General features: G+C 39.9%; 1 protein-coding gene across 2 annotated transcripts; it reads left to right on the top strand.

Moving 5' to 3' along the window:
- The first annotated feature begins 174 nt into the window (after window positions 1-174).
- Window positions 175-17,340, top strand: LOC136441805 (dual specificity mitogen-activated protein kinase kinase 7-like). 2 transcript variants are annotated; one of them, XM_066438307.1, is made up of 11 exons: window positions 175-370; window positions 1,387-1,525; window positions 1,954-2,020; window positions 7,006-7,119; window positions 7,537-7,656; window positions 8,259-8,418; window positions 9,614-9,741; window positions 11,875-11,955; window positions 12,608-12,750; window positions 13,171-13,216; window positions 13,506-17,340. In XM_066438307.1, exons 1-11 carry the CDS (start codon window positions 205-207, stop codon window positions 13,620-13,622), a joined length of 1,281 nt encoding a protein of 426 aa, XP_066294404.1. In that variant the 5' UTR covers window positions 175-204; the 3' UTR covers window positions 13,623-17,340. The 2 variants fall into 2 exon arrangements, with proteins under 2 accessions (XP_066294404.1, XP_066294403.1); XM_066438306.1 differs by having other exon boundaries at window positions 7,537-7,662.
- Window positions 17,341-17,390: the final 50 nt, after the last annotated feature.

Below are 17,390 nucleotides of genomic sequence, written 5' to 3'. Positions count from 1 at the left end.
TAAGAAAATTATCCATTTCCTAACTATAATATTTGTTTAACATGTATGTTTTAACAAGCTAAATTTTTATATAGATGGATTAGTTATTTTCGTACTAAATGTTTGGATAATAGTTTTCAGTAGTGTGCTTGTAGAAAAGTGGACTTGCCCACATTTGGGGGTGAAATGCGCATGTTTGTGAAATTGACATCCACACAAAATAAGATGGCGACGTCCCTGGGGTTGGACGCGATCAGCCGCAAGCTGAACAAGCTTGAAGCCAGGCTCCGAGAAGAGAACGAGTCCAGAAAAAAGGACGACACGTTACTGTTAGATCTCAACAACTCAGGCAACTCCAGCCCTAGGCAACGACAAAAACCCAACAAGCCAGGTAAGGGGTGATTCACCCTCAACTTCTTTTTTTTCACCCTCCTCAAAAATATCCTCTGATTCAAAACAACTCCACTCTTTGTCATCGTAAAGCACTATATGTAGACAAGAAACAAAGATACTCTGCCTTCCTTCTTCTTCTTCCTTTATAGATTCTAAATATTCAGTAGATGAAGCCGAAAGACAGTGGAAACATTTCAAGAAGAAAACGAAATTTGATGACACACTCTAGCCGTTTGCGGGGGTGGGCTTGTTTGTTTCTGGGAATTCCCCGCTGTGACAAATTATTCCTGGTCATTTCCTGTTTGAATAACACCTGAGATAAAAACATTCCTCACGCCCGCCGTATTTCGCTGTACATTCACTTAAGATTACATAACACAATTGTTGTTCTGCACTGATTTTTTGAAATGAATTTAAATTCGTAGTTGTGATAAGGTCGTCCATTTTTCTTTGTGCTGTTAAGTCCTTGGGGATATATCAGAGGATCACATAGAAAAAAGGAAAATCATTTGCAAACACACCTGCCCCTAGCAGCTTTCACATCTGGTAAAAATATGACATTTGTAGACTGTTGTTTTGTCCATCGGATATTTCTACCATACACAAGTATCGCTTTTTTATTGCAAAAAGATCTTATGCAGAAAATTTCGAAAGATTTGTGTTGGTTTTGTATTTATGCTTTACATGGTGACCTCTCATTCTTCTAACATATGTACAACTCTGCCTTGCATGGCGTTACTACGTGTGATTCAGTCCCAAACTCAAAAGACGCTGCATACCCATCATTTTTGCTTTGCTGCCTCAAATTTGACACTGACAGTACAAAATATTTGGCTCTTCAGTCTTTAATCACAGATATTAGATTCCCTGTAACATGAGAAGAAAACTGAAATGTATACAGGGAAGTCCTTGAATGTATATAACTATTGGAACCCTGCCAATCTTTCACATACAAAAGAAAGCAGAAGCACTCCAAAGAGTGAAATATCATTACTTCCTCTTTCCGCTGTGCAGGAAGTCTACTAATTCCGAGAGGAACCGCCAATGGCACCGCAAGACCGTCACCGAGCTCCGGAAGCCCCCGCAGAAGTAGAAGAGACCATCTAGAATTTCCTGGCATTCAAGTAACACCTGCGCCAAAAAGTATAGACAGGTGGGGACAATGGTCTTTTGTTGTGTTGCATTGTTTGGTTTTTATTTTGTATTACATGATGTACATGTACATGATGTAGTTTTAGTGATACAGTTCCTTTTTTCTTATTCATGAAATTGGTCTGCCAAATCAAGCAAATGTTCTTTGGTTCAAATAAAAACCCATTATATAAGCTTCATGCATAAGGGAAATAATCACACCAGGGTTACATGACCTACTTTTTACAAGTTTGAGATATCATATATAAAGCAAGTGATCACGAAAGCACCTTGAATTTTTGGCATGTGTGCTGGGACTGACAAAACACTTTGGACTTTTTTAGGATAAAGCAAACTGATCAGCCCAAAAGGGTAGCTACTTGATAAGAATAAGAAAGATACCAGCACTTTATTCATACGTATAACTAAGAATTGCAAACTTTCTTTCAGTATTGAAGTGGAGAAGAAGTTACAGGAAATCATGACGTTAACAGGAATTCTGACCCTAAATCAAAAGGTAAGGCCTACAAACATTCCTATGTTACTGTAGCAATGAGTAGTGCATGTATATATTTATCATGTATATGGTTTTTACAGCACTCTCTTTCATACTCAGACACAGCAGGTCAATCGATTGTGAGCTCTAAATGACCTTTTCTGCCGTGATATGTACAAACAATTGTTCTCTGAATAATTACACAATTTTCAGAGATCAGCCAAGGTCCCTGAGCCCTGTCCAATGTGACGGGGTAGATGTCCAATAGAAAAATCTGCTCCAGTCTCAGGCGATCTTTGAATTTGAAGACCTTCTGGCGATCAACAAATGCGGCTGAAGCTTTGTGACAGAGGCTTAAGTGATATTTATCTAGTAAACCTTTGCACAACACTGCCCATCATGGATGCCACAGTGAGGAGAAACATGTGTGGTTGTACAGTACATCCTATCTGATCGCCCCCTGTCCCAATTCAGCGTAATCAATTCTGTATCAGGAACAGTCTTCCTAGCATCGCTGTCAGTCAGAGCAAATCTGAATGAGCAAATATGGGACACGGCTTCTACTAGTCAGGGACACTTTTCAAGGTTAATTATGATGGTTTGTGTGGTATACAAAATGTATGTAATCATTTATGGGTGGACATATATGCTGGAGAAAGCGGCATTGATAACCGAGTGGTGTTAAATATTAAAATAGGCTAGAGGACACCAGATCGAGAGGTCACAAGTTTACTTTCTGGCATTCCTAGCGAGACGTTTTGGTTTGTAATCTTGGGGAAGGCACTTTAGATAACATGGCCTAGGTGTATAAACATTACCTGAATTTGGACATGTAGGAAAAAAGGTACATGCGGTGGAAGGAGAGCGATGAGCTCCACTTTCCTCAGGAAGGCTAAGAGGCACTGTGTCAAGCGGTCCCCACTATATTGGTGCTATTATCAAATGACATCTAACATTTTGTTTTGGGGGAATGACATATTTTTGAAGGCCTTATTGACTTAATGGTTTACAAATGTCTCATGTGTTTATCAGTATGTGTGACCTTACATTGCATTATTAAAGTTAACAAGAGTCCGTAGGACACAATTCTCCGTGAAGTATTTATAGTATGTACAAGTATTGACCCACACAAATTGCATCTCTGCTCAGTCCAAGTAGTGTTTTAGAGCAAGTAAAGAAAAAGTGTTTGTTTATCTTTTTCTTAATCATACAGGAGTGGTCAACCTGCTGAAAAGTATGTTTTTACAGCATGGCACAGATGGGATCTAGAAATTCCGGGAAAAGTCACAAAGTTAGATCTAGATGGCCCCTTTTCAATTATCAACGAACCATTCAGCCTTACAACTAAGATGTATCAGAAATCACAAATATGCAGTAAATCCTCTTTCCACAATTTATTGCAGGCCGGCCTGATCTATAGCTATCAAGCTATTTGCAATAAAAAAGGCTAATTTAAATTATCGTAACATTTCACGAAGGTCAAAGGTCACCGGATCTAACCACCCGGAAGTGACACTGGCGCGCGCACTTTTCTGAGATATATTTCTCAACAATCTTTCATCCCCTGCGTAAACTTTTTACATTGTCACAGCCTCCGTATTATAAACTACAAGTGTGGTAAGTTTGAAGGTCCAGAGATTTGCCATTTTCACACTGTGCGTAAAAATGCATCGTCCGTCCCGTGCGCACATACTGTATGCGAGTTGCGAGGGACACGGCATACTTAATACACAGACTGGAGGTCACTATGCACATGTTCGCAGCTAAAACTCACAATTCCCGTTGCTGCATTGGTATGTAACTTGGTATATCGTTTGCTAGGTTGCGTGTGGTGATGCACGTTGTCTATTTTTCAATGTAACAGTGACTATACGATCACAGCAAGTAAGGAAGATTTATACCCCGTATCTGCCTGAAGTATTCCAGTCATGCATAACGGATTATAACATGGTCCCTATGGCAGGGCAGTGGGACATAGCATTAATTATAGGGGTGCAATTACGATATTGGATTGACGTTTAAAGTACTTATGGTGTAACAAAGCTATTGTGCATCACCACGCCGAACCAGGCAAACGATATGCCAAGTTACACACCAATACGACAACGGGATCGTGAGTTATAGCTGCGAACGCGCAAACAAATGCATTCCCAATACTCCCAGAAGGAGGTCATCCTCCTTCCCGGAGTAACAAATTGTTAACGTAGAACCAAATTATGTGTTATGGGCTAAGGTAGCAGGGAGAATGTTAACTGCCCTCCCTATTTCCATCCATTTGGAAAAGAATACATCGCTAACAATACTGTAAATTCAATTATGCTTTCACGGGCCTAATTCTAACCTACTCTCATCTCCCAAATAAACGTACCGGTACGTTTATTTTTTTCAGCCTCAAAATCCACCCAGTACGTTCTTATTTTGGACAGTACGTTTATTCTTTTTTTGAAAGTTCATTGGGACTTTGCTAACCAGAGATCCCCAATATAACAAAAGTTTAGTTTTTTCCCATACTTCCCCGGTATTCTTGCTCCTCATTCGCTATTTTTTGACCAAGCGGCGTTGATTTCCCCGCCGCTACATTGACCCGGCATTTGTGAAATCCTGGCGGTAGATCTACTCATATGTCGGTCAATCTCGGTACAAATTAAACATTGTTATTAGTAGAAAATAAGACGGCACAATGAAGTTTTGAAATGTATTTTTCATATAAACAAAAGTCTCTATTTACATCGTAAATCATAGCACGCTTATCAGGAAACAAATTACATGAATATGCCAGCGGCGCACCGTATTTCAAGTACGCATGTAAAATTACTCTACTCACGTGAGGTCAAGGAGCCAAAACTTTGAAACTATAAAAACACCAAGTAAAAATTCTGTCTTAGTATTAACAACTGTATAATCACTTTCAAAATAAACCAAAAGGTTTCAATCCTACCACAAACATGAACATTTAGTCCTTCGAAAATCGCCACAGTAAAGACGCAAGGCAGTGAGTCGGTGGGAAAGTTTCTCATGAATGGAAGAGCTCACCTCGAGAAGGGGAAACACTTTACTTTATCTACAAATAAATCTCCTTTGCCTTAGTCAGAACTGTATAGAATTTCAACAAAGAGAATTTTGTATAGTAAAGTCCATTCACAAAATTAAATTACAATCTAGTCACCTTATTATCACATAAAAATGCTTTTAAAAAGATCGCTCCCCTACAGAGAGAATGCCAGAGCTTTCCAAGAAGTTTGCGTGTAGCTTCTGTTAGCCCCGCCCCTTACTGTCTGGGAGGGCTTGTTCTGACGCCGCTCGGTCTAGCTCAGGCTTTGATGTGTAACATGAGAACCCTGTTGTTTTTTGCAACATTGTACAAGCTTGTGGTTTCTGTATCTAAACAATAAATTTGTTGACAATTTAGTCTCTCAAAATGAAAGTTTTCTTTTCTACATACAAGGGGAATTTTTGGATTTGATATTATTTGGATTGCAACAACACAACCAAGGACAACATATGGTAATGTCCTTAACATTATATAATAATGTGATTTTGTGGAAAGCATACAGTTTACAAATCTGTGTTTCTATATGCAATGCATAACACGATAAATGGCAAGTTGAGAAATAAAAAAAATAACATCATACATGTCATAGTTCGTCCTTTCTATATGGCTTTTACAAATAAGTAATTCTTTTACTGAGCATATATTCAGGATATCTTAATTTTCTGTTCAAGTTCTAAATGTTGATACATTTGTGTGAAAAAATTGTAGACTCTGAAGGTGTTGTGGATCACTTGCTTCAAGTTCCAAGTAGAAAATGCATGTACATGTATCATGTACATTTTCACTTGTTGAATTTGAAAGCACCGTTGGCCCCCGGTTAGGGGTCATAGCGGGGAACCTACGCCCAATTTTTCCAACAATTTTGGATGCTATACATTCACGTGTTACAAAGAGTAGGGGTCCTTCCCAGTGTGAGTGGATCAAACCTTACAGTCTGGTCTGGGTTGACATCTTGAAAACGTGATAGCCACCTGTTATGTCAATCTCTCCACAAATGTGGTAAATCTCAATAGATAAATCAGTCATAAATGAATAAAAAGAACCTACCTGCTTAGGACAGAAGTAGCATGGACACAGTTTACGTGTCAATTTGGTCATTTTCCGGGGGGTATGTTTATTCCGGGGGGTACGTTTATTAGATTTTGAAGATTTGTCCAGGGGGTATGTTTATTCCGGGGGGTATGTTTATTTGGGAGATGAGAGTATATTTTGTCTGCAAAAAACGTGAACATAAAGCCACCACAAATATTTCTTGATTTACATTATATCCAGCTCGACTGAATCACACTCCTAGTGACCAGCCTGACGGTTATCGCTCCCTAGATCGAGAGGGGGTCATTAACCCCAGCCAGTGAGAGATTGTGTAAACACAGGCTACTTTACATTCTCGATTAAATGTGCACCCCAATTAAAGTACGCACCCCTGATTTGGGGTTACTTCCAGACAAATTTGCAGAACTGAAACGTTAAGTGAAAAACCCCAAATAAAGTATGCACCCCTTCTCCACTGATCTTGAACAAATTTTGAACAGGATAAATTCAAATTTATGGTGTTCCTCCTAGTATCTCCAGGTCATTTTTCTTATATCAATGACTTCTACATAATGCCATTCCTTAGATTCATTAAAGATTCTCTTGTTTACTCTGCCAGCATCGTCTCTGCAAACTTGAGGATTGCCTACGACAAGTTACAAACTTTGAAAATTGGCAGGTATTGAGCCATGCATTGTTGCACCGCAGCTGGGTTCCTGGTTTGATTAAGCAAGGGTTTGAGGTCCTTTTCCATTTTGTCCGGGAAATAACCTCAAATAAAGTACACACCCTGACTTTAGCAATGACTTGTGGTGCCTTTTGAATTTTGAAATGTTTAAAAAGTGCGTACTTTATTCGAGGCAATACGGTAGTATATCTATACTAGACTTCAGTTTTCAATCTTATGAAATAATTTCCACAGAGATATGCAGCTGAGGTTGCAGACCTGGAGGAACACGGGGAGATCGGGAGCGGCACGTGTGGGCAGGTCTGGCAGATGAGCTTCAAGAAGACTGGAGACAAGATGGCAGTCAAGGTTAGAATCTTAGTGATGTCTTCATTCATGCTATGATTTCATTGTAACAACTATAACGACATTTGGCATACTGTAAATTTTTACTCTGACTTCTCATTAGCACTTACAAGATTACGTTAAATGTTTTCCATTGTTTTACTACTATTGTTTCAACCCAGAACTAAAAGATTCTGTAAAGCTTATAATTTTCATTGACACAAAATTGAAGTGCTTTGAACTTAGAATGAATTTACCGAAATTGCACTAATTTTTTACAGTACAACTGTTCAAAATGTCATGATTTGCAGTACCAGTATCTGCAAAATGAATCTGATTTTTGCATTCATTTCAAAAGAGCTGATAAGTTTCTTGAGGATCTCCCTGTTATTAGTAACAATATGTCTTCTTTTATTCATTGTTTTTGTCCACTATCTGCAGCAAATGCGTAGATCAGGAAACAAGGAGGAGAACAAGAGAATTTTGATGGACCTGGATGTCATCCTGAAGAGCCACGACTGCCCCTTTATTGTACAGTGCTTTGGCGCGTTCATCACCAAGGTAAATGTATGTCGTGTCTCCATTTTTTTGTTTCCTCTTCTTTCTGGTGGTAAACACTCTTTCCTATCCTACATAGTAAGGTGTTGGTAGTCTTGCAGGCAGTTCTATGTTCAGCTGCTAGGTGGCGCTGCAATGAGAAGAAGCTTTCCCAAATGTGACTAAGCTTGTATCCCCCAACACATAATCTAGAGGGTGACATTAACATAGATGCTTATTAAGGGCTTATACAGACTAAAACTTCTGCAATTTTTCCCAAAGAATGTACAGTACATCATTATTTAATTCTTATCAAAGTTGGTTTGGAAGCTCTGAATCACTTCACCCCACATTGATTCACTTCAAATCAAGTCTGAGTCCAAGGCCCACCAAGAATCATATCCTTGTCAAAGATAGTTGTAAAAAACAGATGACAGATCAATTTTATTCTTCCAGCAATTAAGTATTTTGCAATCAAATGAAAAAGAAAAATTATTTTAGATACACATCTATTCCTAAAATGTAATGATTCTAACATCTGTTGGCTGGCCAATGATTACACAGCCTTGTAATCAATACAAATGGCTTTAGGTTAATGTGGTTAACTTGTTTTGTTTCCTCCCCAGATGGATGTGTGGATCTGTATGGAGCTGATGAACACGTGTATGGAGAAGCTGATGAAGAGATTACAGTCGCCGATCCCTGAGCAAATCCTGGGCAAGATGGGCGTGTCTGTCGTCAAGGCGCTGCACTATCTCAAGGAGAAGCACGGAGTCATTCACAGAGGTCTGTATTTGTTTGTTTGTATCGTATACCCAGTTAACCACCTCAGGGTGTACACACCAGGTTTGTACTGAAGAATACAAGCTGCATATCCGGACAGATTTATTTGATCCACTCACCCTAGGAAGGACTCCTACTCTTTTGATAAGTGTGGTGTTTTTATGTGTTCAAGGTGTGGCTCTCCTCAAACATTGGACCTCCATTTGATGTCCTATCCAAGGGATCTATTTGTCTGTTTATAAGAATCTGGTCTATTACGTATTAGTATTTTATGCTTGTCAGAGGATCTGCTCCCCAGGTTAAGGGGACACAATGTCAGGGCATGGGGGTGCAGCGCCCTTCTTACTCCTTTAGAAAAAGCCCTGGTATAGCTTGTTTGCCATTAGGCCACAGCAAGTAATTTTTATGGATGACATCAGCGCGCTCATTAATTTTCGCCTGATTTCGAAATAAAAAACAAGAAATTTCATTGCCCTCCGACGGTGGTCAACATGCCAAAAATTGGCAAATATGTAGTAAACGTTGACAGTCTAAGGTGTTTCATTGCATATGAGTACCCAGTGTAGTTCCTGCCCATGATGGTATGACAAGCTGTTTTCTGCGTTTGTTCTAGTTAATTGAGCTGTATACACATCTTCAAGAACAGTTTAATGTTGACAGTCTAAGGTGTTTCATTGCATATGAATACCCAGTGTAGTTCCTGCCCATGATGGTATAATAACAAGCTGTGTTCTGCATTTGTTCTAGCAAGGACATTATATAAATAATGGGGGGGGGGTCTAGTTAATTGAGCTGTATACACAAGGTGTTTCATCGCATATAAATTCCCAGTGTAGTTGCTTCAGATGATGGTACAACAAGATCTTTTCTGCATTTGTTGTAGTTAGTCTATTGAGATGTATACATATCTACAAGGACATGTTTACATTAAATCAAGGAGGTTTTATATTGAAACCTCATTGGTTGAATACAGGAATAAAAGACCTGTTGGTCATGATATCATATTTCGTCGCCTCAATTCTTGTTTACCAAGACTTATGATCTCAAAATTTGAAAATATAGGAATCTTGTTTTTTTTGGCCCGCCTTGTTTTTTTTTCGCCCTATCTCATTAATTTTGGAGTCTGCGGAGGATGTCATCCATAAAATTTACTTGCTGTGGCCTTATGATAACTTGCTACATGTTTTGTTTTTTCCAGACGTTAAACCCTCCAACATCCTGATGGACGAGACAGGGATATTTAAGCTGTGCGACTTCGGCATCAGCGGCAGGCTGGTCGACTCCAAGGCCAAGACAAGAAGCGCCGGCTGTGCCGCGTACATGGCGGTAAGGGGGAACATAATGATAAGCAACATTATAGCTTTTTAACTTTCTCCCTGGGGATGTCCCTGCAGCTTAACTGGTAGCGGCCTCAAAGTTGAGCTACTGATTCCAATTGATTGTTAAAGGGGAACACCAGGGGGTTCCAGTACTTTTTGTTTGAATGGCGAAATATACCTTATAAACGTTTTTCCCGTCGCTGCGCGGATCCATCGTAGTTCGTTTATCTGGCAGCGGTCTGAAGTTACCGCATGCCCAAAGCCCGGGCGCCGACATTTTGCCTCGAATTTCACCACATCCGGGAACTCTACTACGTCAACGTGAAATGGAACTCATATTCGAATCCGCGCGTTCGCAAAGTGAAACAAATTTATCCAAATCCTGTAAATGATACTGTGACAACAGCTGTGACAACACGACGACTTGACCGGCTTCGTGGCAAACCCGGAAGTGGGGAGGGGGGCAAGATGCCGTCCTGTGTGGTTTGTCCCAACAATAACGTGAACACCAAGGGCAGACACATAAGTTTTCATCGATTTCCCTCGGACAACAGTCAGCTCCACAAGTGGTTGATCGCGGTACGATGCTATTTGCGAGAGCCATGGTCCTTGGAAAAGATTCAAGGAAATCTCTTTTCAAAAAACCCTGCATTTCTTTGTTCTCAGCATTTTGATGCCAATAATTGTGCTGATAATCCCAAGGCCCGGTTTGTTCCTTACAAAGTCCCAGCGAAAGTGTTGTCCGACGCTGCCGTCCCCACCCTGTTTGGGGGAAACACATCACCTCGCGAATCGTCGGAGAGGCAGCGAGACAAAAGGGAACGGAAAGAGGTATGTACGCCGTACATTTTACCTAATCGATATGCGTGTAGAATAATTGAATGTATGTGGGTTTTTTTTTAAAACTTGCTGAACCCAGCCTTGTCAGAACAAGCCACACAGAATTTGAAAAATAAATAAAAGCATAAACTCCAGTGGTCTTCTTTACAAATACCTACGGCTGTTTCTTTTTTAACTCCTAGCATTTTTCTGGTAGCTTCCGGGATCTTTCCTGACGCACTAGTCACGTTGTTTACATAGTCTGGGCGTTCCCCGGCATCCCTGCAGCCCTGTGAGATCTGTGTTGTTTGGGACTCACGTGCCCCATAGCCCGGTGGGCGGAGTTTTGATGTCTGTCCCTTTGACGGCCTATGCCGCCCCACTTTGTGCAACCGTACCCCAAGAGCGCTAGCGGTAGGGAATGCATAAATTAACCATATATGGACTCGAAGTTCCGATGGTGGGGTGGCCGGGTCGGCGTCGTCGTCACTGCCCCCCTCCCCACTCGGTCCTGGCGCCGGGGGCTGGCGTCTTGGTTGGAAATTGTACGCAATTATGTTCTCCGGATCAAAATCGTCTCTGTCTGGGTCCATGTTTGTTGTTTTCACTTTGCGAACGCGCGGATTCGAATATGAGTTCCATTTCACGTTGACGTAGTAGAGTTCCCGGATGTGGTGAAATTTGAGGCAAAATGTCGGCGCCCGGGCTTTGGGCATGCGGTAACTTCAGACCGCTGCCAGATAAACGAACTACGATGGATCCGCGCAGCGACGGGAAAAACGTTTATAAGGTATATTTCGCCATTCAAACAAAAAGTACTGGAACCCCCTGGTGTTCCCCTTTAACTGGTAGACCCCAGTTCAATCCTGCGTTAGGACATCTCGGTCTGGCTGTGCCTGACTTTAGGAAGGGACGTAAACAGCACGGAATCTTTCTGCCTTACACTGTGTGTGCCACTAGGCAATCTGAATGAACGAACCTTCTCCCTGCTGCCTAACCCCATTACAAATGCATATGTAATCTAGTACCAAAAGAGCTACTTTAACAGAAAGAAGGTTATCCTTTCTAAAACCTGGAGGTTGAAAATGATTCTTTTTCTCTTCCCATGTACCATTCCTGACATGGATGCATCTTTCAACTTTACTTTTTAAACCAAAGGGTCAAGAATTATATCACGGCCTTACTTGCTTCTGATAGGACATATAATTATATTCTAATTATACACTTAGATTCAACTTCCACTGCATGCTATAGTATACACACAGTTAAACCTGTACTTGTAGTAACCATATTTAGTCGTGTCTGTCCGTATTTTTTGCAGCCCGAGCGGATAGACCCTCCCGACCCCATGAGGCCAGACTACGACATACGTGCAGATGTGTGGAGCCTGGGCATCTCATTGGTAAGTACAACATTGATGTAAGCAGGTCAGACTCAAAGCGTAATGTTTGAGACGAAGTGTAACGCTTTTTCATTATCTAAAAGTAAAAGTGCCAAGCGGATTTGCTACGATTCACATTATCTGCCAAGCACACACAGTCACCTCGATATACCCTTCTCAGTAAATGTGTTTAAGTATTTTCTACAGTACACGGTGCTACCAGCTTTATGTACCCTTTTCGCAACGGCATATAAAACCTCTGTGCTTTGGATCCACGTAATTTTACCCAAATGGAAAGCAGCAGGGTTGCTTACCGGTTGCACCAGACAGAAACTGATGTAGTGAAGTAATGTCACAGTTCTGAATTGAAACTCACCAAGACATGGTCCAGTGGTCAGTAACCCTGCCTCTGGACCAAGAGGTTGGGCTCAAATCCCAGATATTGTCGCTCACCTTACAATGGTTGCAGTCCTGAGTATGGGATGTTGAGCTGTCAGGTCCACTGCTCATTGTACTTGTCAAAAAGAGCTAGGGGAATTTCCCCGGTACAATAATGTACGTACGGTACATGTCATCTATCTTCTCTGTCACAACCAGTGGAAGAGTAGCTCTTCAGCAAGCTGGACTGATTCGAGATGACAATCACATGTAACTATTCTCTCTATTTTTCAAGGTTGAGCTGGCTATGGGGTCCTTCCCCTACAAGAACTGTAAAACAGACTTCGAGGTCCTGACGAGGGTGTTACAGGACGACCCTCCCCTCCTGCCCCCCAAACAGGGGTTCTCACTCGACTTCTGTTCCTTTGTCCAAAACTGGTGAGTCAGAGAAACTTATGTCTAATAATTCACAGATCTTACATTTAGACTTGGTCTTGACTGACTTTGGAACTGGATTTTCATAAGACTTGTGGTTAGAGGAAGGCTGTGTTGACTGTATGATTGTGACTGCGTATATAGTTGCCTGACATCTAGTTCCAGTTCAATCCTCAGAATAGTCTGTCCCCATTTGGACGTCCTTACGTCCTGCATATTTCTGGAAATGAATATTTCTCAAGAGCTTGCAATTGTAACAGGGCTTTAAAAGCTCTGAAAGCCTGTTCCAACTCCTTTGCCATAATGTTACCAGGACCATATGATGAGAGTCAATCAGCTATCGGAGGGGCGATCTGGGACAGAAATAGGATGGATACCATATGCTAGGAGTAATCAGTGCTATTATCTTCTTTTCTTCCACAGCTTGACCAAAGACTTCAAGAAGAGACCAAAATATAGGCAACTCTTGGTAAGTAGTCAAAGAACTTTTCTTCTTGTAAAAGAATTTCCTGCCCATCTCTCTTTCTCTCGCCCTCCCTCCCTCCCTTTCATGTTTTCTTTAGGCAGTGAGCCCATAGATGATATTTTTACAAATATATGAAAATGATAAGTGATAATTAGTAGTCTGCACTCAGGTTTAAATTTTACCCCGTGAATATGTCGTTGGTCAGTTATTCACAGAAAATATTCCAGTTCAAAAGTGGACAGACTTGATAGTGAACATTTGAACACAGTTCTGATTGATTGTTCATTTTCAGGAGCACGGCTTCATTAAAAGGTACGAGACCAAGGAGGTCGACGTGGCGGGGTGGTTCACAGACGTCATGGCAACCACCACGAGTCCGAGGCCCGACGCGAAAACCCCCACCAACTGACACACGGCTTCACCGATTGGCTCTGATGAGCACCGTGGTTCGGGGTACCATCAGCGCTCGTTGTTGCAGCTGTTAAATATGTGGTTCCCCGTTTTTTTTCCTCAGTGGACTAGTCCCAGATTCAGCCCTATGTTGCTGTGGACCACTGAACTAGAAAGAGAGGGGAGGTCAGTATGATTTGAACGTGAGCGTTCCCACATTGACACCTGCAATATGTACTTGCAAAATGGACACAATTAATTGTCTTTCCGAGGGCTCTTTTAGTCCTTTCCTCTTCGTAATGGCAAGGCAAAAATTCCCAAATGGAAAGACAGTTGAAGAAGAAGAAATATTTTAAGACAATTGATGCCTCATTAACCTTAAAGATGACGTGGTACCAACAATTCCAAGTGTCTGTTTGAATATCAATGAAAGAAAGTGCTTACAATGCACTCTTTAAGACTCTCTTAAAAGTGACTGTACAACTTTTTAATGTGTCTTACACTGAAGAAATCTTTCAAGAAACCACATCCAAATGTGGAAATGATTACAGAAGAATGTAAACAGCAATGACCCTTTTACTGGCTGTCTTCACGCCTTTCTAAGGTTGGTTCATTGCAATATCATTTTGACGTAAACCTTTGACATGTTTGTTCCGTAAACTGACAATTCCACACAAAATTGTATTCAAATGAAAGACGTACTCATAACAGTGAGTATTGCCTTGCCTTTGCTCGAAAAGGATGATATTGAACCATCTATACTATTCCTTTAAAGCAGCTTTTATTTAACATCTGGCTTGTCAGTTTTAAGTTTATTGTACTGCAGCTGAATTGTTTCTGCTGTGTCGGATCTAAAAAACTAAATTTATTGTGGCCTACTATGAGGAGACAAAAAATATCATCAACCTTGTATTTCCGATATGAATTTAAGAGCTGAAACACACAAAAAAAAAAAGATTTTTATTTCTTCCATGACAGTTAAAGTTGCCCCCAAGATCGATCATATCCTAACACCCGTTTCAGGATTACTAATTGGATATTTTTTAATAAAAACAGTAAACTTGCCTTTACTTTCCAAACCAGCCATATTTTTTTAAAAGTAGAATTGTCAATGGAGTGTGCCAGTTGCTGAAGGTTTGAGAAAGATTTAAGTTGTCTTAAAAAGTCCTAAAAGGCAGATGTGAATGATTAGGAGACAGAAGGCATGAGAAGGGGGTCTGAAAAAGACTATAGGTAGACTATGTTTAAGGCCTCCTATACACAGTCTACTTATGTTGGATGAAGGTTTTTGAAGAGTGGCAAACTAATAAGTTAAGAAGAAGGGTATAGAGTGGTATACCATGATTTGATGGTTCTAGAAAATGCTTGTGAAGTAAAGGAAATGAAGGTGTTGATTTAAAGAAAGCTTTGGAGAAAGTGTACCATAGGTAGAGAGAAAGGGATTATTGATAAGAAGAGCCTCACAAAACTAATAAGTTATCTACAATATGTATTATTTTTGTTTATTTTTGGAAGTGGACAAGTCACATACCTGTACCCAGCACTTTTTTCACAGAAAAAGCAATGAACTATATATCTCCCAACCCGGGGCCAAAACTGTTTATGAAATTATCTGTATTATATTTTGGCAATGATTATCTCTTGTTTGTAGCACTTAAAGATAATAAAAGAAAATATGTATTATGAAAAAAATTATTTTGAATTAAATCCAGCTGGCTGGGGTTTTAACGGTTTTTAATTTATGGTAGAGTTGGTTGCTTTACCCTGTTTATTTGCTAGGGCTTTTTGAGATGATTTTTGCTCATTATTTTTGACATTCTGTATAGACTTGGTAATTTATCCTTTTCATATATTATCCTGTACTCAGCATTGTACAATCTTTAACATAACTCTCAAGGTGAAGTCTTTTTTTATTTATGTCATATTTTTGCTCTTGATTTACCTGAATATGACACAACATTTTGCAAAATTGAAGTTTTATTGTTTTGACTTGAAGAAACATTGGAGGAAAAAAAAGGAATGATTTGTTAAAAAAACAAAGTAAAGACTAGTTTTTCCCTGTTCTTACACGATTGTAAATTGTCTCATACATGCTCAGCTTTACGTTTTACATTGCTGATTACTTCTATGTGTAAAGAAGAGGCAATACAATTACACATTACATGTACACGTATAGTTCCAGTCGACCTTTGTCTTTGCTATATGTCTGTTAGACCATTTGTTATGAACAATTGTACATTGTATTTAGTACGAGAAAAAAATGTCAATTTTTTTGTACTGATAACAACACCCAACAGCCTTTAGTAACACTGTTACTTCCCTTTATAGACCAGGCTGTCCAACTGAGCTGTCAATCAAACTACTGTTTTAACATGTTTGTAACAAACAATGTGTCTTCTGGCAGTGTTGTGAAAAGAGCCACCTAGCAACATAACTGTGAAGTGCACCTAACTAAAAAGTGTGTACTTGCTACATTGTATATTGAATGTGACTGTCTATAACTCTATATACATGTACATTTCTGGCACACTGACTTGATTTGATGTCATCTGCACATACATCGATTTTCGTCCATTTGAAAGAAAAAAAAAGCTTTGCGCCCTTGGAACTACAGTCAAAGATTTACGACTGTCATAAATTATAAAAAAAGAAAAAAAATACGAAAAAGCAAAAAAGTACATGTAGTTTGAATACCCTGAAACAGGACAATCTATGTCCTGAAAGAACAAGAATAAAGATGACTTTGTATTGTTTATTGCACCGTGTTCAATCATTTAAACCATTCGTAACTGCCCAATTTCCAAATTTTGACATCTTTTTCCCCATCTTCCTTTTTCACATGATTGCATCAGTGACCAGAAGTTGGCATCCTAAAATCAAGTCTAAGTGGCCCAAACTCTTGTTCCAACATACACAAAATGTCTCAAAAATACATCCAATTTCCCATGTTATTTGAATGATATTATTAGTAATTTAAGCCATAATGTTGTTTAGTGTATTACACATGACCACTTTTACATGGTTCAACTGTGGATGCTAGTACATGAACAAGTTTGTATCCAAAAATGCAAGAGATGTATTTTTGAATCTGTATAGAATACTGTACATGTAGCCTGGGTGCCATCCTTCGTAGTAACTTCTGGCTCAATCTTTTTGCTATTCCGAGGTTAGCAATCAAAGACATTGAGCCAGTGGTTACTACAGAGGATGGCACCCAGGTGGAATCTTCATGAAACACAATATACATGTAGCTTAAGGAAGTGAAAGATGGTAACAGGAAAGGGAGCTACATGTTTACTGGGAACAGTAATTGTATTCAATACGAACAAATGTAGCTCCTCCATGTTAGGTATAGACATTTTCACATGAATCCCATTGCAAGCGGATATGGATGTGGATAGCGCATGGGTCGAACAAAATCATTACCATGCCAAATAGACCAAACATAGTACATGTGTACTGCATACATGTTGTCATGGTAATGATGTTTTGTGCCCTCCCCCGTACTACCCATAATGCACTGCGCCTCCCAGCATGCAATTGGACTCCTGAAAAGGTCTATGGAATACAGAAAAGATACTCTATGCAAGCATGTACGTGTACTTTTCTGAGAATTGCACTAGGTATAGATAGGTCTGTTGTTGTTTGTACACATGTTTCTGGACATTTCCTTGTATGTTCTGGCATCATCTGTTTAGATTGTGATCATTGTTTGGTCAATAAAGGGAACTAACAAACACAGCGTTTCTTCTTTTAGGTTTGCTATATACCTAGATTATGTTACCAT

Source organism: Branchiostoma lanceolatum, chromosome 9 (assembly GCF_035083965.1).
Source record: "Branchiostoma lanceolatum isolate klBraLanc5 chromosome 9, klBraLanc5.hap2, whole genome shotgun sequence".
In the NCBI taxonomy this organism is placed as follows: domain Eukaryota; kingdom Metazoa; phylum Chordata; class Leptocardii; order Amphioxiformes; family Branchiostomatidae; genus Branchiostoma; species Branchiostoma lanceolatum.
Note: the sequence above shows the minus strand (reverse complement) of the source record. Positions and strands in the feature narration are given on the sequence as shown.

Excerpts from the sequence above, each read along its gene's own strand:
- LOC136441805 (XM_066438306.1), top strand. The coding sequence starts at position 205 with ATGGCGACGTCCCTGGGGTTGGACGCGATCAGCCGCAAGCTGAACAAG. Across the intron at positions 7,120-7,536 it reads GAGACAAGATGGCAGTCAAG|CAAATGCGTAGATCAGGAAA; the intron begins GTTAGAATCTTA and ends CACTATCTGCAG. Across the intron at positions 13,217-13,505 it reads CAAAATATAGGCAACTCTTG|GAGCACGGCTTCATTAAAAG; the intron begins GTAAGTAGTCAA and ends GTTCATTTTCAG.